Below are 20,638 nucleotides of genomic sequence, written 5' to 3'. Positions count from 1 at the left end.
AGTTAATTGCTCTATCCTCTGTAATTCCATAACACTTTACATACCTATAGCATTGTTTGTATTTCACTCTATTTCTAAACTGTGAGCAACTTGAGGGTAAGGACTGAGTAATTTTTTCTTCCAATTTATTTTACATGTTAAAGACTATCCTACACAGTGAGGATACATAAGTTTCTCCATTTGAGGGTTTTTAAGTCTTATTTCTGTCTTTTCCTAGTACAGAATAGAGTACCTGGCATCATATAGCATGTGCTCAAGTAAATGTTTGTTCCATAATTATTGAATGATGTGCAAATGGGGAGATAAATAGATTTAATTTCTAGTTTGCAATGGCAACTGCTTAGCAGATTCTAAGGTAGTCAACGTTTTATTTTCCACTAAAATATTATGAATTCCAGAAAAATGCCTAACTAAATTAGACACTCAAGCTATTGACAGTCTCCTGTAGTAAATTTATTACTTAAAAAGTATGGAACTGAATTGAAAAATGTCAAAGGATGCCAATACTAGCTCTGGCTATAGCTTGCTATATTCATGGAAAACTACAAAAGCAAATTAAGGGCCTGTATTTTAAAAAAAGTTAAGCATAAGGGAACATGATTTTAATGAACCAAAGAAAGCAAAAGCATCCAAATAACTGGAAAAAAAAAGAGAAAGGTTTAAAATGTTGCTTCAGTACAAAGTAATAAAACATAAGCACTGTAAAGTTGGAGAAGAAAATAATAAATCTAGAATAGCAGGCTCTGATGAAAAGATGACTGGATAAGGTAAAAAGGGAGATAGATGAGATAAGCACGTTCAATTGAAATGCAATAGAAGAATTTCAATTCTTTGTAGTAGAATAGAACAGAATTAACTCTAGAAAGCCATACTTATGGTAGAGAAAACAAATTTGAGAAGCTTTCCCAGAATGCAAACAAAAGAAAAAGATGTCAACAATTAGTGTTTGAGTATATAAAATGTATGGTGGATACAGAGGGATATCCAGAGTAAGACTTATATGTTTCTAGAAAGTAATAAGAGCAGAAGGAACAAAAACACAGGTAAAAAAAAGGAAAAAATAAGAAATTTACTGAGTTGAGTTCAAGCATGTAAGTTGAAAGAGCTCACCAATTTCCAAGTTATTTTGAGAAAAAAGACATATTTAGAAACATTCTCACTTAAAGCAAAAACAAAAGCAGAATAAAGAAGGAAACAAAATCCTGAAAATTTCTAGGGAGAAATAAGCAGCTTGCTTAATTTAAAGGAAAAAAATTCAAATTGACCTCAGACTTCTACAATGTTAAAATATACATTGACTCAATTATCCAGTTTCAAGAGATTCAGTTAAAATTAATTTACATACTAAAGATTTGTATACTAAAATGTGCTCTTCAGTGTTATTTTTAATATTTTTACAATGGAGTAAAATTTATACTATAAAAGAAAACATGCTTAAATAAATCATAGTATATCCCTTTTTAATACTATAAACATAACCACATAAAATTATATTTTAAAATTAGAACAGGCTCATATGTTAAATAAAAAAAGATACCAAAATTTTTATGATACACCCCAGTTTGTGTATATGTGTGTGTGTGTGTGTGTGTGTGCGCGCGTGCGCACGCATAGGAAAAAGTCTAAAATATTGGTATGTATCTCTGGGTAGGGGGAATATGTCATATTTTTTTCTTTTTTCCATAATTTTTTATGTATACATGTTGTTATAACTATGAAAACAGACAGATTTATAAAAAAACAAAAAAGAGAAGTTGGATAAGTTTTTAATCCCCATAACTGCTTCTAATAGTAACAGCACTACAGGAAGAGAAACTTTATAATTTCAAACGTAAAGTTTGGAATGTTTAATATCCACCCAAAAAGCTGCTGGAAATTCAATGCAGTGGACTTGCATCACCAAAGAAATTCTTAAGTTATAGTAGATTCTTTTTTCAGGTATAAAATCAACTGGGTTCTTGATTTGATACCTGTCAGTAGGAAAAACCTAGCTAGAGATAAATATAACCTTGGAAGAACAATGAAAAAAAGAATCTGTTTAGAATGGGAAGAAAATGTGCAAAGGGGAAATAAGTTCAAACTAGAAGTGGAATCCATGAAACAAACCAAAAACCTAGAGAAAGAATTATTTTTCTCAAGAATGTTGTATAGTCCCTTATTACATTGGATACGAAGTATAATAGAACCCAACCCCCCGGAAAGAAATGCTTCATGTGTTCCTCAGTGTTAAAAATTAGATACATCAGAATGTTGTAGATATAGCTAAAGGAGTGCTTAAAGTGAACTTTGTAGAATTAAATGCTTATATTAGGAAAATATGAAAGTCTAAAATCAATGATCTAAGATACCAATTTAAAGAAGAAAAACAAAACAATAGCAAATTGAATGATAGTTCAATTAATGTAGTTAGACAAGAATAAAAAATTAAAAGTCATGCATGTTAGAAAAGAAGAAATGAAACTGGCTTTACTTGCAGTTGACATCATCATCTATGTAGAAAATTGTACCTACAAAAAACTACTAGAACTAATAAGTTTAGAAAGATTTTGTATATTGACAGGATATATGGTCAATATACAAAAATCAATTATATTTTATGTACTAGAGAAATACAATTAGAAATGTAAAATTTTAAAGTATTATTTACCATTTAAAAGTATTAAAGAAGTAATCTAACAAATTTGTGCAAGATTTGCACACTGAAGACTATAAAATATTCCTGAGAGAAATTAAAGATGTTCTAATTAAATGGAGCTATATACCATGTTCATGGATTAGAAGATACAATATTGCTAAGATATTAATTCTCTTCAAGATGACCTATATATTCAACACAGTCTCATCCAAAATTCTACCAGGCATTTTTGTGGGAATTGACAAATTTCTTGTAAATATTATATGGAAATTCAAAGGACCTAGAATAGCTAAAACAATTTTGAAAAAGAAGAACAAAATTGGAGAAATCAGATTACCTGATTTTAAGACTTGCTATAAAGTTAGAGTAATCCAGACGGTGTGATACTGATGTATGAATAGATCAATAGAAAAGAAGGCAGTGTCCAGATAAAGACCTGAACACATACGGTCAATTAATTTTCACAAAAGTTGCCAAGGATATTCAATAGGAGGAAAATGTAATCTTTTCAACAAACTGTGCTGGAACAATTGAATATCCATTAAAAAGAAGAAGAGAAAGAGGAAGAGAAGGGAGAGAAAGAGGAGACTGAAAGTAGATATAGGACTAAATGCAGGAGCTAAGATTATAAATCTTCTACAGGAAAACATAGAAAATCCTTCTAACTTTGTATTAGACCAAAATTTCTTAGGACACAAAATGCATGAGCCTTAAGGGCAAAATATTGATAATTTCTTAAAATTAACTGTTTTGGAAAAGCACAGAAAGTGGGGTAAAAAAGGCAATCTATAGCCTGGGAGAAAATGTGTAAGTTTTTAACTTATATTACATAAAGGACTTGTATCCAGAATACATAAAGAACTCTTTTCGCTCAAATTATGAACACAAGCAACCCAATTAAAAAATGAAAAATTAAAAAGTATAAAAGATTTGAACAGACACTTCAGAAAAGAATAGCAAATAAGTATATAAAAATAATATAAAGTAAATATAAATATATTTATATTTTAAACTTTTCATTATATAAAATATAAATATAAACAAAGTATATATGTATATGAAAAGATACTCAAGATCATTAAACATCAAGGAGATGCTAATTTAAACCACAATGAGAACCACTACATACCTGCTAGGATGGCATTGAAATTGACAATACTAAGTGCTGACAAGGATATGAAGCCCTCATACGCTGCTGGTGGTGATGTAAAATGGCACAACGTCTTTGTAAAACAGTTTGGAAGTTTCTTATGAAGTTAAGCATACACTTAATCAGCAATCACCCTTGCAGAACTTATCCAAAATAATGTAAACATATGTCCTAAGATTTGTATATAAATGTTCATAATGCAGTTGTCCCTCCATATCCATGGGAGATTGGTTCCAGGACCCCCAGTGAATACCAAAATCCACAGATGCTCAAGTCCCTTATATAAAATGGTGTAGCATTTACATCTAACCCACATACATCCTCTTTTATACTTTAAATCATCTCTAGATTTCTTATAATGCTTAATACAATGTGAATGCTATGTAAATAGTTGCTGGCATGGCAAATCCAAGTTTTGCTTTTTGGAACTTTCTGGAAAAATTTTCTTCCATATATTTTCAATCCATGCTTGGTTGAATCTGTGGATGTGGAACCCACAGATATGGAAACCAACTGTAATTTTATTCATAGTAAATAAAAACTGGAAATAATTGGTCACTTGATAAATAATGGAATTCCATTCAATAATAAAATAGAATGCTGATACATGCAAAAACGTCAGTGAATCTCAGAAGCGTTATGCTAAGTGAGAGAATCCAGGCACATAATGTACAGTGTTATTCCAGTTTATAAAAATTTAGAAAGGCAAAAGTGTAACGAGAGAAAGCAGGTACAGATTGCCTGAGAATGGGTTGGGGCAAAGATTAACTGCAAAGGGGAAAAAGATAATTTTGATGAGGGATGGAGACTCGGGGAAGGCTGGGAGGGGATGGAAATAGTGTGTATCTTACTCATGATAGTGGTTACATAAGAGTATACACGTGTCAAAAGTCACCTACACGTACTCTTAAAAATTGGTGTATTTTATAGTAAATTACACTTCAAAGCTGATTAAAGGAAAACAAAGCATACATACCCAAAAGAAGAAATTGGTCTTTAGATTTACAGAATCTCAGGTCAATGTTTGGGACCATTTTAGAGGTAAATTTTAGAAGTCCCAGAGAGGACGAGAGACATTAAAAGAATCCAGATGTATTCCAATTTGTAGTCTCTGCTGACTTGAATCACCAGGGTATTTTAAAATCTTGGCATAAGTTAGATTCCCGTTTTTAGTGATCTTGCAGAAGCATGGAAAATTAGTGAAGATGATAGTGGCTATTTGGTGGGGGAAGTGGGCAAGTCTAAGGAATTATGAATACACTGTAGGCCAGGGAGACTGAATTTAGTACTGGAAAAATATTAAATGTCATCACAGAACCAATTTGCAAATAATGAAGGAAATAGAGTAGCAGAAACTTGGCTTTGTCAAGAAGGACCCATGCCAGACCACTTCAGCCCCTCTGATTACTGAACTGCAGTTCTGGAAGTTTAACTGGAGGCAACAATTGGAACGTATCCTGGCCCTGGTCAGACATTTAGATTTAGTCAATAGTAAACCCTCATCACTAAAATTGGAAAATATGGTTTACAGCCCCAGATGCCGCCCTAGCTGAAGAGTAATATCTAAATTTTCCTGGCACGGTGTGGAGAACAGAAGGAAAATATGTTTGAATTGTGGGTGATGAATGTATGGTGTGTTTGAGGCATGACAAGGTTTGCATGGGTAGAACATGGGAGTGGGAAGTGTGTGTGTTTGGGGGGTGAGGGGAGGGAATGAGAGAAAGACAAAGCCAGAACACAGAGGGCCTTCATACACCATGCGAAAGAGCAGGACCTCTTTCATGAATTCCCCAGAGCCGTAATAGAATTACTGACAGACAGCTGGTCCTAGACTCTAGGTCGGCTTCCCCCTAGTCCAGGATTATTTCACTTCTATCACTTGCTGCTTCTCCCTGCACTGAAATGAGCAAACATTATTATACTGAGAAATAAATAAAGAGGAATTATTGACGGTAAGTAGATCATTTTTGAGCTCTTTTTTAATGTTAGAGAAGATTGTATACCTCTTAGGTTGATTCGGCAAATAGCCACACGTTTGAGAATTAGAAAAAAATAGAAGTACAGAAATATGCACTGCAGAGCCAAGAGAATGAGAGATGAGGAACTATTGTTCCAGGACTATGGATGATTCTTATATACTGGTTGTTAACCAGATCTTCTCTGTGACCTCAGGCAAGTCCTCTGCCTTCTTCTTATCTATAAAATGGGGATAATAATACTGATCCATTATCTGTTATCTGAAATTCTGAAATTCAAAGAACTCTGAAAAACAAAAGTTGCTTTGGTTTTGTTTTAATTTCATAAGTTCGTGGCAAACTCAGGTGGTAGTGAAACCTGGCCTGAACATTGAGGGTCTATGGTCATTTCCTACTTAGTGTGAATCTTCATGAATTCTGAAGAAATATTAAGATTTGATTACAGGGTGGCCCACTAAATCCTGCTGGAGGTGTTTATAACATATGCTATATGAACTCTACTCCCTTTCTGAAATCTAAACAATTCTGGATTCTGAAACATCTGGCCCCAGGGGTTTCAGATAAGAGATTGTAGATCTGTAATACCTTCCTATTAGGCTTTTGTGAAGATTAAATTTCTTACACCAGAACTCAGAAAATGGTGAAGTTATTATTGCATATCATTACTGAAACGCAGAAATTAGATTCCCCCCTCCCACTTCTTAAGGATGAGTGAAGATTTAACCTGATGATGCCTAAGATTATTCTTAGTACTTTTACGTTTTAGTCTGTCAAGTGTGATTTACAGTATATCAGCTATTGAAACAGAACGTTTCTCTTAACTGTCCTACTCTGAACACTTATCTTTCTTTTCTTGCAATCTTTACACGCTTGGATGGGTGCCTTATTTGCCTTTAGGTGTTAGCTGACAAACTTTTTTTGCAGTCATCTTTCCTAAGGTGCATTTTATGAAACTCATGTTTAGATTATACATCTCCTAGTTTAGTTAAAACACAAACAGATATGCTCATTTTCTGAGAGTTCTCAATAAAAATGAGTTCATAACATGCTTTAAGACGATGTCTTTGTTTGTAAAGTCATTGGTTAAAAACACTAGAGGAAAAATAGCCACCTAGATTTCATTCAGTGTTTCCCAAGTAGAATTTTATTTTTGTGGTTGATTTATGGCATGCTTCCTATTTCTTCACGCTATATAAAACCCTTTTGCTGTGTTTAATCCTTGACCTGTGGGCATGGAGAAACGATTATGTAATACACGTCTAGTATTAGGAAATTTTTAACTGAAAATTTCATATAATGAAATGCTTGGGAGAAAAAGAAAGATTATTTAAATAAATATTATATTTCAAAAGGAAGAGATAAAGCAATTATTTTTAAATGTGCTTTTCCATGGGACATTTGCCTCTTTTCAGAGGTGGGTTGGAACATAGCAATAATGAATCCCTTTGCCACTCTGGCTCCTGCTCCCCAGTGTCTTTTCCCTGGAAGGATGTTGCTGCCAACTTAGGATTGTAACCCGTGTGTGTCTGTTTACCTTTGTTTGGGTAAGTGTTACTAGGTACCCTGCTCTTGGCCATCAATTCCACTACCTGGGTGATTTCACTCAACATCAGAATGAGGAGGAATGCAGTGATGAGGCGTTGACCCAGAGAACAGAGGTGATAAGGTTTAAGATAGTATAAGGATTAGAATGTAGACTTTCTATACTGTTTCAGAGGTGGGAAGAGGAAACAACAAGGATGGAACTTTTTCTTCAAGGTCTCATGCTTTCTCCACCCTATTTTCTAATTTTACAGTCAACCAACCACTGAACTTCCTCTCCCTACAGAAGGTAGTGTGGGGAGGAAAAATTTCAGTCACTTGCGAGTGAAAAGATCATCTTTTTGCTGCCATGATTTGCTGTGTTGCAGTAGAGCAGTCCTTCTTTCATGAGAGCGTATGACCAAGTGGCCCCTTCCAGATCCCTCATTCTTTTAGGCTATGACCTTAGAAGATAAGTGCAGTCATTTGCGGGAACTTTTGCTTTGCAGTTTTCTAGTTGGTTGACCTCAGGTAAAATCTCTTCACTACCTGCCAGATATTCTATCTTAAAACATTTTTTTCCATAAACCCTAATTCCTATGAGTATTATAAGGGGGGGATTAATTATAGTCTGCTTAATATCACTCAGTACATGAGAACATTGTTTTTCCATTTAGTTTCTGGTACTCTGTAAAGCTGTTCATAGTGTTAATCATTGAAATATTTCTGAGAATCTCTTTCTTCATCCTAAAGAGAAGATAACAGGAAATAATGACATAAATGTGTTTTGATAAATGTGAAATGTTTGTAGACATAAGATTTTATTTAAAGTGGAAAAAAATGATTAGTTTGATCAATGAATGTAATTCCCTTGAATAAGATCGCTAGATGTCATGCATAGTAGCCAATGGTGAACGTGATGCCGAAAGCTCAGCCTCTGTACACCAGTGCCAAATCAAATCTCAGAGATAGAGTTTTGGGTGAAGTAGAAGAGAATAGCTTTATTGCTTTGCCAGGCAAAGGTGGGCAGAGTGGGCTTCTGCCCTCAATAACTGTGTGACCCAACCCTGGAGGATTTGGTGAGGAGTTTTATAGTGATGGTTCAAGGGCAGAGTTGATGACAAGATTAGGGTGTGTGCAGAGCCTGCACTCCTTTAATCTGGTCTCAGGTAGTCTGATGAGTTTTTCTGGTTGCTTTAATCTGGCCTCAGGTGGTCTTCTCTGGAATGAAGAATGCTAACTCCATTTGTTGGGGGTTTTGGTTCTGTAAGGAGCTCAAAGGTATTGTTATGTGTATCCCTTGAGGCGGAACCAGGACCCTGCCCCAAGGCTGCACTATTGTTTTCTGGCTGCTCCTCATTTGTCTCTGCATCCTCTCCCTTCCCTGATTAGCAAATGTTTGAAACTGCCCTTTGGGGCTCAGGGAAGGTCATGGAGGCTAGAGTCTGTTCCCTACAAACAAGGAATGGGGGACCTGGAAAGGCTTCTCTACCCAGGAGCCCCACAGGGTCCTGCTTGGTTTCATACAGGCAGCTATAAAGGTATGTGTTTACAGAAAGTAGATACATGTTCCGTGTTCTGATTTTGAACAGGTATTTTGAACAACAGTATCTCCTATTGTTTCTTTTCTTTCCTCCACCATTGGCCCATCTCTAAGCAGTATTCCACTGAACTGAAGAAACTGTACTGCCAGATTGCAAAGACATGTCCCATCCAGATCAAGGTGATGACCCCACCTCCTCAGGGCGCTGTCATCCGTGCCATGCCTGTCTACAAGAAGGCTGAGCATGTCACTGAAGTGGTGAAAAGGTGCCCCAACCATGAGCTGAGCCGTGAATTCAACGAGGGTAAGGAGAATGGGGATCTGTGGCTGTTCAACTAAGTTCCTTGAAATAGAGCTCCTGTGGAGAGTTTTGTTTGGTGCCCACTTACCTGGTTCCAACCTCTGCTGTCTGATGGCAGCTCAGGCTACCTTTCTGGCTGACAAGACTGTCTGAGAATAATGATGAGTAAATTTCAGGCTTTCACAATGATTGAACTGTTTATTTTAATATTGGTAATTGCTCAGTGACCTGGACTTGCCTCTCTACTCCCTACTGCTTCCTTCCTTCTTCTTCTTCTTTTTTTTTTAATGGGAGGGTTTAAGGAGAACATGTGGCCCCTGCTCTGTTGGGCCCTGGCTAGGGGCTTCAGTGCCTCTCCCAGGATGATTGTCAAGGCCAGACCAATTAGGGTCTAGAAGGGGAAGAGATAGGAGCATAAAAGATGAGAAATACTAAAAAAAAAAAAAAAAAAAAATAGAAGAAGAAAGTAGGAACTAAGAAAAAGAAATGAAGACAAATAATGGATAAGAAGAGTTAATAGAAAATCTAGAACGTAAGCTGGGGACGGGAAACAGTAAAGTGAAGGACTGGGAGTCAAAGAGCAGGTATCTTGGGGCGACCTTTGAGTGCTGTATCCATAGGTAAGTTAGGCCCCAGCCTCTGAGCCTCAGATCCAGTAATAGTTTTATAGAAGAGGTCATTATTTCCAAGGGTCCCCTTACATCTGCTGTTCTAAAGTTCTTTGAAGGCAGGCTAAGTCAAGAAGACAGAAAAATGGAAAGGAAGGACAGAAGAAAGCATAAATATTCATCAAAGAATGATGAGGGTGCAGGAGGGTTGGGAGTTAGGATACTTTTTATAGAAATCATATGAAAAATAGAAAGATTGGTAGGTAGCCAGAATGTGTATATGTAGAGAATATAATAGATGTTAGAGAAAAAAGTAGTGGAGAAAGAAAATAGATAGAAATTTAAAAAGAGAAAGTTAAAATCCTCCCAGCTTAATACAACTATTTTTTACACATTAATTTCTAGTCCTTGTTTATATGATCTCATTATCCATACCTTTGCATCTTGGTTTTCACTTAACAATATACTATAAAGATTATTCCCTATAGCTAGGCTTCATTATAGGTTTCCATAATTGCCCTCCATCCCTCAAGGTGACATAACCATTTCTTATTGGTTTTTTTTCTCACTGTTTGACATAATAGTTGTTTTTAGTTTTTGCCATAATACGTGATGCTTCAGAGAGCAGAGAGCATCTTGATACACTTAGCTTTTTACTTTTATTGAATATCTGATTTGTAGAATGAGAATGTGCAGCCAAAGCTTAAAAAACACCTTCACGTCATTAACTCTTGGAGCAGCTTCTTTCCTTTCGAGTTCCACCAGGTATCACATTTTGTGAAACTTTGCCTATGCTCTTTTAAAACTTGCTTGCCTTTTCTTACCCTCTAACCTGGGCCTCTTGCAGCGCAATAAAAACAGTAAGTTTCCCATATTTATGACCAAAGTAAGATGGAGACTTCATGATGAAAAAAAGAATAGGCAAAGTGAAAGTTATATCCTTGCCATCCATAGCTTCCTATTTAGTATTTTTAATGGTCAATTTGGGGACAGTATTTTCTCTCAAGCTAATATTTTTTTTTAATTAACTTGCTCCTTTTTCTTCCATTTTCCAGAGAAGCTAGAAAAATCGCCTGTATGGATCAGGTCAGAGATGTAGTCATAGAGTTCTCTACCACTTGAATTGTTTACCCTGAGCACCAGAAATATGGGACTGTTCCCTTAAATACAGATGAACATTCCTGTCCTTTCTGTGGCTGTATGGGTGGTGATACTTTCATGTGTTAGATCTCTGGCAACAGGATCTCTTCCTCTTTTCAAGGATGTATTATTTCCTCTATTACACAAACCATTTCTTTGGCCACCAACGTTCTGTCCATACAGTTTCATTTTGTTTTCTTTGTTTTGAGAGTGAAGAACTAAGAATTTTTTTTTCTGTCTCCGTTCTGCAGGACAGATCGCCCCTCCTAGTCATTTGATTCGAGTAGAAGGGAACAGCCATGCCCAGTACGTAGAAGACCCCATCACAGGAAGACAGAGTGTGCTCGTACCTTATGAGCCACCTCAGGTAAGCAGATAAGGACTGGGCAAACTTGAGAGTATTAGTTTTGGTGATAGGGGGTGTTTCAAGCATCAATTTCTATTTTAGTCCTTGTTATAAAATAAGTAAACTTTGTTGTGTTTCTTTTCTCCCTCTTCTCCACAAGCCACTTCTCTATCCCCCTTCAAAACTCCTAAATTTGTGCTAAATTTGTACTTGGTAACGTGGCTCTGTGCCCATGTTCCCATCTTAACGGCAGACAATAATTGAATCTACAGTTGAGTTTATACGTGGCATTATTATCCAGAGATCTTAACTGGCAATTCAGCTAGTAGTGGATGTACATGAGTACTGGATACAAGTATTTTTCCACTGGCCTGAAAATGGGAGAACCTAAGATGGAACTCTTAGCTGAAGTTTGAATGTACAGGTTCGCAGGTTAGAAAAGCAGAGTGGTGTGGCAGAAAGAACACTGGGGTAGTGAGAACAGAGACTCTTCATTTGCTGACTCACTCTGAGAACCTTTAGCTTATAACTCTCCATCTCTGGGCTTCAGATTGCCTCACCCATAAATCCGTTTTCTGGACTAGATGATTTAATTCTGAGGACCTTTTAAGCTCCAGAGTGTTCTTTATAGAAGTGTACATTCACATATATGTTGTACTGTTTTATCCACCTCGGGAAAATATCCCTGGAGCATTACTGCTATAGTTAGTAATTTTTTCATCTCTCTCTTTTCGTATATGTGATGAACCCTATTTGAATTACGTGATATGATCAGCTTGCAAATGAATATGTAGGGTCAAAGATCGTTATTTTTTAAAAGCCTATCTCACCTTGGGTAGGGTCCAATGTTACAGGTACTAGCTTTAAGCTTCCCAAGATCCAAGGCAAAGAAGAAGCTACTGTGGATTTTACAGTTTGCCTTTGTAGAAGAAAGCATATCGCTTCCTCAGAAGTGGAGTTGTTTAAATAAGTGAGAACTAAGAAGGAAGAACTGAGAAGAAAGGACATCAGTTCAAACCATGGTTAACACCGACTGTTTTTTCCCCCTCTCCGTGTTAAGGTTGGCACTGAATTCACGACAGTCTTGTACAATTTCATGTGTAACAGCAGTTGTGTTGGAGGGATGAACCGCCGTCCAATTTTAATCATCGTTACTCTGGAAACCAGAGAGTAAGTGGCATTTGCAGAATTGTCATTCTATAGAAACTCTGGGCAGAGGGCAAAGTGAAATTGTGTTTGCTTTATCATTACCTTTGCATGTGCAGCAGAGAGCTACCCTTGATTTTGTCCTTTGTGCTTTAAATCCTTGCTGCAAACACTTACATAAAAGATCTAAGAAAGTGGAGACAGAACGGGCTGGGTAAAGGTAGAAGAGAAAAAAAAAGAATTGGGAAGGTGTTCAAGTCGCTTCATACCTGAATTCTTGACATTTGACTGGAATAGTTTCTGATTAGACAGTGTTTGTTTTCATGTGGCCCCTGAGGCATTAACAGTTTCTTTGAATAAGTCTGAGCTGCCTATGGGGATTTTATCTGGAGACATCCACTGGCTTAACTCAAGTTTCCTTCAAAATATGTAGCTAAATACAGCTGTTCAGCTAATGGCTTGGAGGTTCTTTGCAGAACAAATGGATGCTATTTACTAATATTGCTCATGGCGTGTAAGCACTTTTGTGTTCTGCCAGATGCTTTGGGGCCCATCCTCAAAGCAGCCATAACCGAGCTGGTAGTGGTGGTGCACTGGTGATGGCCAGCAGGGGACTTTTCAAATTCTTTTAATTTAACCCTTTCTTCTCCTCTTCTCTAATTCCTAGTGGGCAAGTCCTGGGCCGCCGCTGTTTTGAGGCCCGGATCTGTGCTTGCCCAGGGAGAGATAGGAAGGCAGATGAAGACAGCATCAGAAAGCAGCAAGTCTCGGACAGCACAAAGAACGGTGATGGTACGAAGCGCCGTAAGTAGCTGTAGTGGCCAAATGGGGTAGGGTTAAGTCTTCTCCAGAGAAGGGGGCTGGGGAGTCATCTTTGAGAAGCTGCAAAATAAGACCTAAGGGCTTTAGAGGCAAGTATGACCCGAGGCCCCAGAGCTGATGGGAGCAGCTCTCGCTGAAATGGACTCCAGGTGTACACTATAGCATTTCAAAAGCAAATCATCACGGTGAGGATTTCTTAGTCAGCAATGCTCCAAATATGACTGCCAAACCAGTAGCGTCAGCATCATCTGGAAACTGGGTAGAAATGCAAATTCTTAGTTCCCAGACTTGCTGAATCAGAAATTCTGGGTGTGAGGTCCAGGAACCTATGTTGTGTAAGACCTGCAGGTGATTCTGTTGCCAGCTAAAGTCTGAGAAGCAGTATCTTAGCCTATTGGTATCCATTTATTTTTCTATTATTGAGCATGAGGGTTGAAAATGCCACCTGCCTTCCTCATGAGTCTGGGGGAATAGTGAGACTTAAGAACACATTTTATAAAGTGCAGTCTGGGAAATATGCAGATCTGGGTTTCATTGAATCTTGATGTGTAGGACCCACTTGGGGCCTTAGTTACATCATTTATAGTGAGGCTAATGATTTAGGTCAGTTGTTTTCCAACTGGTCTTTTTAAGCAGTAAAAGCTTTTATTAAAGAAATATTTCAAAGAATGCAAAATAGATGAAAGCAGAGATGCTGTAGCTGAAGAAGCAGGAGTCGGGGTGAGCTGTGGTTTCATGCTCCACTCACACCACCCCTTGCCCGTGAGGTACACATCCCCAGAGGCCTTCAGGTAACAGAGGTTCTTCAGGTAACAAGCGTTTGAAAACCATTGATCCACACGAGCTACTAGAGCGTGAGACATAATTCTAGAAGGTGGCTTGCATAAGCCTGATATCACTACAGCAAGTATTGTAAAGAACATCACACTATGAATTGTATCATGAAAAAGGTTTTAATCCTTTTGCTGATTATTCTGCAGAAGAAATAAAAATTTTTGTTGCATTTTACAGAACAACAGTGTTATAACAACTGACCTCCATTAACTTCTGACTGTTCAGTGTGATTTGCTTTTCCAGTTAGTCTCTTTTTCTCCCTGATTATTCCTCAAAAAATCATATACATAGGATTTATATATACAATATCAATAGTACATATAATATCCATAATTATATCTCCACCCTATTTTCCTTTTGGGTCTGTCTGTTGGCCTAGCTCCATACACTTCCCTGAGCACCTCAGTTACCAACAAATCAGTAACTTTCAGTAAGAACGATTATTTGAACTCTGGTAGGAGAATCCTCTCTATACCCTGGATCCTGGGTGTAGTTTCTACATTGTGGAAACCTTAGGGATTTATGAGATTAATTCACTCATTTTACCAAAGAGAAAACTGAGGTCCTGGAAAGAGAGACTGCTTATCAAAAGTTATGCGATGTACATACTGACATCGGAAGGGTAAACTCACAAGGCTGAATGCACTGGCAAGACAACCTCTATAGCATGATTTACCTCCTTGGAAGATAAATGACCTGAAAAATAAAACACAAAACCAATGTATCTTCCTTTCCTGAACAGCTGTTCACAGACCCATGCCAGGAAGACACAAGGATTCCTGCAGCACTACTTAAGCCAGAGGCCATTTCCCAGCCTCCCCGACCTCCCCCGGGGTTTTCTTTCATTTGTTTTCCCTCACCTTCCCTCCGCCCCACCTCATTATTGCTAGGTTTACACCTAAGGTAAAAGCAATCATCACCAATTACTGGCTGCTTAGAACTAGAAATTCTAATCTCGTAAGTGTTGCTGGTGCTACTGTCTGTGTAATACATGTATTTATTGCTTCAGAAATGTTCCCAGGATGAAACTTGCATTTTTCCTCCACCAGCTTTTCGTCAAAATACACATGGCATCCAGATGACATCCATCAAGAAACGAAGATCCCCAGATGATGAACTGCTATACTTACCAGTGAGTCTCCCTTGGGTATTCATGATCTCTTCATTTTCACCTTCTTTGAATGAGCTTTTACTCTGGGGTCATCTTTCGATTATCTGTGACAATGAGAAGAGGGTGACGGAGGCTAGTGAGATAAAACAGAGAATTTATATTTTGCAAAATTAGGAAATTACTCCTTCCCTCTACAGTTCTGGAACATATTAACAGTGTGGGCTCTTCTACTTACTGCTCACCCAGTCAAAGCTACCTTCCTAATAAAATTTTTCTTATGCAAATATTTAAAATTAATTTGTACTTCATTATTTAAGAGTGATAAGATGATTTTAGACAGCATGGTCATACCAATTTAGGACTAAAATTTTGTCAGAAGGCATTCACAAAATCGATAATGCATAGTGAATTGCCTGGGATTTCTCTTAGGGAGTGCTATAAAGAAAGACAAGCCAGGCAGAATCCTCAATTATATGGGAATGGCCAGAGACTTGGCCCAGTTATTGTGTAGGAGCATTTTTCATTCCTACAAGGAATATAAGCCCTCTCAAGGTCACCAAGGTGCCCCTGTTTAGGCTATGGTTGTAGTTCATCGAATTCTTATTACCTTAGGTCTTTGCTATCTAGAGTGGCAGCAGAGTTTGGGTAACCAGTATATCTCTTGATGCCATCTACACTGACTTGCGACACAGACAGGCTAGGCCAGGAGATCTGACTGGGATTAAAACTAAGCCACAGGTTTGGGTGTGCCGTGCTTGCTGCCCTTCCTTCTTCGGGCCCTGAAGGTCAGGTAAGGGAATTAGACTGCTTGCTGGCAGAATAATTAGACAGTGAGTTAGCTAAGATTCTCAGTGTCTTGTTTCTCAGGCTACATATGGAAACTGACGTGTGAACTCTAAGTTAAACATTTTCCTGCTATACTAGATATTCTGAAAGACCTAATATGTTTTCAGCTGATGAGATAGAAACCACTGGAAGAGCTGTTTTTTTTCATGAAATTTCAGTTTGTACTAATGGAGGAGATACCCTGTATTCTGTTACATCTTATTTATAGTGAAGAATTAGCCAAACTGAAATGTGTAAAGAAAAAAAAAAAAACTCTTAATTTACCATGAATTTGGTTGGTATTTGTTGAGTGGCAGTAATGCGAGACCCTGAGCACTTAGAGATCAGTAGGGTACAATTCTTACCTTCCAAGATCTTGCCTTCTAGTGAGGAGACAAATAGGCATAATGCAATGAAATCAATGCTTCCGCAAAGCTAGGCATGACACTGTGGGAGCACATAGGAAGGATGGAAGAATCAGCCTAAAAGACTGAAGTCAGGAAAAGCTTCTCAAAGAGCATGATCCCAGAGCTGGGATTAGTAGGAGTTAACCCAACAAAAGGTAGAGAAAATCTTTCCATTTCTGAATTCTGACAAACTCTGCCTCTCATGCTCAGGGAGGGGACAGGTGATGTGCTAGGGTGCACAGGGTAAACAGACACTCACTCTCAGGGTCAGGCAAGTACCCTTTGTTCTCCACTTGCCTGTCTCTAGTCCTGGTCCTGCTCAGACTTTTTTTTTTTTTAACATTTTTATTGGAGTATAATTGCTTTACAATGGTGTGTTAGTTTCTGCTTTATAACAAAGTGAATCAGTTATTCATATACATATATCCCCATATCTCTTCCCTGTTGCATCTCCCTCCCTCCCACCCCCCCATCCCACCCTTCTAGCTGGTCACAAAGCACCGAGCTGATCTCCCTGTGCTATGCAACTGCTTCCCACTAGCTATCTATTTTACATTTGGTAGTGTATATATGTCCATGCCACTCTCTCACTTCGTCCCAGCTTGCTTACCCTTCCCCTTCCCGTGTCCTCAAGTGCATTCTCTAGTAGGTCTACATCTTTATTCCCGTCTTGCCCCTAGGTTCTTCATGATCATCTTTTTTTTTTTAGATTCCGTATATATGTGTTAGCATACGATATTTGTTTTTCTCTTTCTGACTTACTTCACTCTGTATGACAGACTCTAGGTCCATCCACCTCACTACAAATAACTCAGTTTCGTTTCTTTTTATGACTGAGTAATATTCCATTGTATATATGTGCCACATCTTCTTTATCCATTCATCTGTCGATGGACACTTAGGTTGCTTCCATGTCCTGGCTATTGTAAATAACTGCTCAGACTTTTTAAAGCTTTTAAGAGACTCTCTTAAAGAAGGAAGCACATTTTACCTCCGCTGAAAACTTGTGTCCTTCTAGAGGTAATTACAGTTAATTCTAGTTATTTGTGATACTTATGCTTTATAAAGTCACTGTGAACACTGTACTAGCAAATACTGAATCATTGCTCCTAGAGGAAATACAGGATTAGGTTCCTGTGAGCCTCTGGTCATGTTTTTAGTAACTGATCAATGCATTACCTTGTTTCATGTGTGTTTCTTATTTAATATATGCTGTTGATTCATTAACATTGAACTCACTGCCCATAGCACTATAACTCATGGCTGACCTAAGCTTATCTAACACATATTCTCTCCATAAGGCACATCACAGCCTTCTTGTACTTAGGAACACGAGATAGCACGGCAGCTGCCCTTGGGAACTATTTTAAATGGAAAAATCACCCACAAAAAAGTGAACAGTGTGGCCCTAACTAGACTACGAGAAGGACACCTGTTTCCAGCATGAGAGCTGAAACAAAAAGGCGGAGCATCGCCTTCTTCCCCCTCAGCTGGCAACTTGCACAATGGTTGAATCAGCTTTTCATCACTCTGCGCATGTCTGTGAATGACTGCAAAGCCTGCCAGTGTTGTTTTTCCTGTTACAAATAAATGTTAACAAGTAGGCGAATTCATCCACGCAGAATCCGCGAATAATGAGCATTGACTGTACTTCTGGTAGTTCTACAGCTCTTCATTTTTTCTGCACTTTTCTTCTGCTCTTTGACATAGGTGAGGGGCCGTGAGACTTACGAAATGCTGCTGAAGATCAAAGAATCCCTGGAACTCATGCAATACCTTCCTCAGCACACGATTGAAACGTACAGGCAGCAGCAACAACAGCAGCACCAGCATTTACTTCAGAAACAGTGAGTGTGTCCCTGTGTCCTTTTAGGAGACGTGAGTAAGATGACTGTTTATTCAGGTCAGCAACAGGGTGATTGTCGGGTGATGTAAAAGATGAGGTTGTGAGCAGAGTATGGTAGGTTCAGATGGGCTGGTGTGGGACACCTTTTTTCACTTCAACAATCTTCTGTGTTTCTTATAACCTTCCCTTTGAGAAGTTCCGCCTATATTTTGCAGTTGAATACAAACCATTTCAAGTGAATTACAAAAAAGACTCACGCTAACAGAATTCGTTCTCTTCTCTCTGCCTCTGATCCAAACACATCTATCAATAGTAGAACTTTGAGTACACACTCTATTCTAGTAATAATGTGTCTGTTGAAAAACATGTACTCTTCCTCATCTCGATAGATTATCTTGTCCCTCTCCTGGGATGCACACAATCCACTTTTGGGAAAACTGTTATAGAGACAGCACATAGGTTTTACTCTAAGTGACTTGAGTGCTGTGTTGAGGATTCAGAGTCCCAGTGCGTGCTCATTTGGCAAACATCTGGATGCAGAAGGGCAAAGTGGCATCATATTGCCGTGTTTTAACATCCCCATTCTAGATCTTCTTCCAGCGATACATGTTTACATCAATGAGGCCAGATTTTGCAACCATATTAGAATATACATACAACCTATTTACATGTTAAGTTTTACCTAGATTCTTGGATCTTTGATTATGTTAATTGTTTTATGACTAACCAGAATAAAATAGCTCTTATAAAAGGAAGAGAAGTTGGTGAATCAGGACTCCACTTATACTTACCCTTCTGTGGTTAAGAATAATCAGTTGTTAGCTTAAAATCTATTGTGTTTGTACTGGAAGTATTGCCAGAGTCTCTGTAGATAGATGTAAAATATAGACATTTGGGGCTCATTTTAGTAATTCAAGCATTTGACTTTTTATTCTTCAGGCAAAAAAAATAAAACCCAAACCATCTTGCCTAAGTCAAAGATTGTCTTTTACAATAGAAATATAAATGAGCAATAAATAGTGGATCTTTTCTCATATATTATTAGCTACTCTAGAGAGATACCCATGGAAAGTGTAATAAAAGGAGATTGCTTTTCTTTTTTAAATCAAAATAAATGTAGGTGAGAAGGTTGGACTGCATTTCTGATAGTCAGAAGGCATCCTCTGAGCCCATACCTACTGACTATGAGGTATGGGGTGGGCAGCAGGGGAATAGAAAATAAGTGTGCTCTCTCTTTAAAGGACTTCAGGCTCTTTGAGCATTTAAGACCTTTTTTGCCTGGAAGAGATCTCACCATTCACTTCTGGCGCGAAAGTTTGCAAATCATAATTATAAGGTTTTAGAGTAAGGCTGACTGGAAAGTTGAATCAGGCGGTTCCTTGGGGACACAGGGTACTCCAAAGGAGAATTAGAATTCAAGGTTACAGAATTCCCATTGCCAATCCTATATAGTCTTTAGGATATCAGATAGAAATATATATTAATACATTCAAGTGTAAAACTGATTTAGTTCTTATAAACTCATATAAGAGGAATCAAAGAAATAGACTTGTAACATCATTTACAAACCCAAAGGTGATAAATGCCTTCTCCAAGATATGCATGTCATGCTATTAAGACATACTCTCAGATCGTCAGCAGTTCACTCTGGAAATGTTTGGCTTAGCCAAAATGACCTCAGAAGAACTACTCCATAGCAGATCATGCTTAACTAGTTGCTCCGTGATTTCCTGCCTTTTTTTACCCGGAAAAGTTCTGTCAGTATTAAATGGTGTGGTTTGAAAGGTCTGACCCTCTAGCACAGGGGTTGGCAAACTTTTTTTTCTGTAAAGCACCAGTAGTAAATATCTTAGGCTTTCTGGTCCATATATATGGTCTCTTGTAGCTGCCCAGTTCAGAAGCACAGCAGCAAACCACAGACAATATGTAAACAAATGAGAGCAGCTGTTACAATAAAGTTTTATTTTATGGACACTGAAGTTTGAATTTCATATAATTTTTACTTGTCATGAACCATTCTTCTTCTTTTGAATTTTTCCTACCTTGTAAAAATGTAAAAACTATTCTTAGTTTATGGGCCAGGTTTGACCCATTCACTATAGTTTGCCAATCCTTCTTCTAGATAAAAGAGTGGCTCCTTCATGGCTTCTTGAGGTTCATATTTTTTGATAGGAGTATCTGGAAGCTAATCTATATATTCTAAAGTAGAGAGGTATTAAAAGATTGTAGGAAGTCTTTTAAGGTGTCATTTCAGTATCTAACAAAACAACAGCAGCCTTTAGCAGAGGCTTCTCTTGTCTTTCTTCTGGCTGAAAAAGACATGCCCATCTAGACACAAAATATGGTTCATCAACAGCTAAGACTGGAATAGTTGACGTGACTCATGTAATAAGCTTTTTACTGAAGATCTGCTACGTGAAAGCAGTA

The 20,638-nt window shown here is 37.8% G+C and overlaps 1 protein-coding gene across 5 annotated transcripts in view; it reads left to right on the top strand.

Moving 5' to 3' along the window:
- Positions 1–20,638, top strand: part of TP63 (tumor protein p63) — a 220,224-nt gene that overhangs the window by 183,460 nt on the left and 16,126 nt on the right. For 3 of the 5 annotated variants that reach the window (XM_061193280.1, XM_061193282.1, XM_061193283.1), the window contains exons 5-10: positions 8,943–9,129; positions 11,126–11,241; positions 12,281–12,390; positions 13,034–13,170; positions 15,072–15,154; positions 18,076–18,212. In XM_061193280.1, the coding sequence (XP_061049263.1) occupies positions 8,943–9,129; positions 11,126–11,241; positions 12,281–12,390; positions 13,034–13,170; positions 15,072–15,154; positions 18,076–18,212 (770 nt within the window). The remainder of the gene's footprint in view (positions 1–8,942; positions 9,130–11,125; positions 11,242–12,280; positions 12,391–13,033; positions 13,171–15,071; positions 15,155–18,075; positions 18,213–20,638) is intronic. The other 2 variants (XM_061193281.1, XM_061193284.1) reach the window with 1 other exon arrangement.

The sequence above is a fragment of the Eubalaena glacialis genome, chromosome 6, assembly GCF_028564815.1.
Source record: "Eubalaena glacialis isolate mEubGla1 chromosome 6, mEubGla1.1.hap2.+ XY, whole genome shotgun sequence".
NCBI lineage: Eukaryota > Metazoa > Chordata > Mammalia > Artiodactyla > Balaenidae > Eubalaena > Eubalaena glacialis.
The sequence above is the reverse complement of the archived record's forward strand: the minus strand, read 5'-3'. Positions and strand labels throughout refer to the sequence as shown.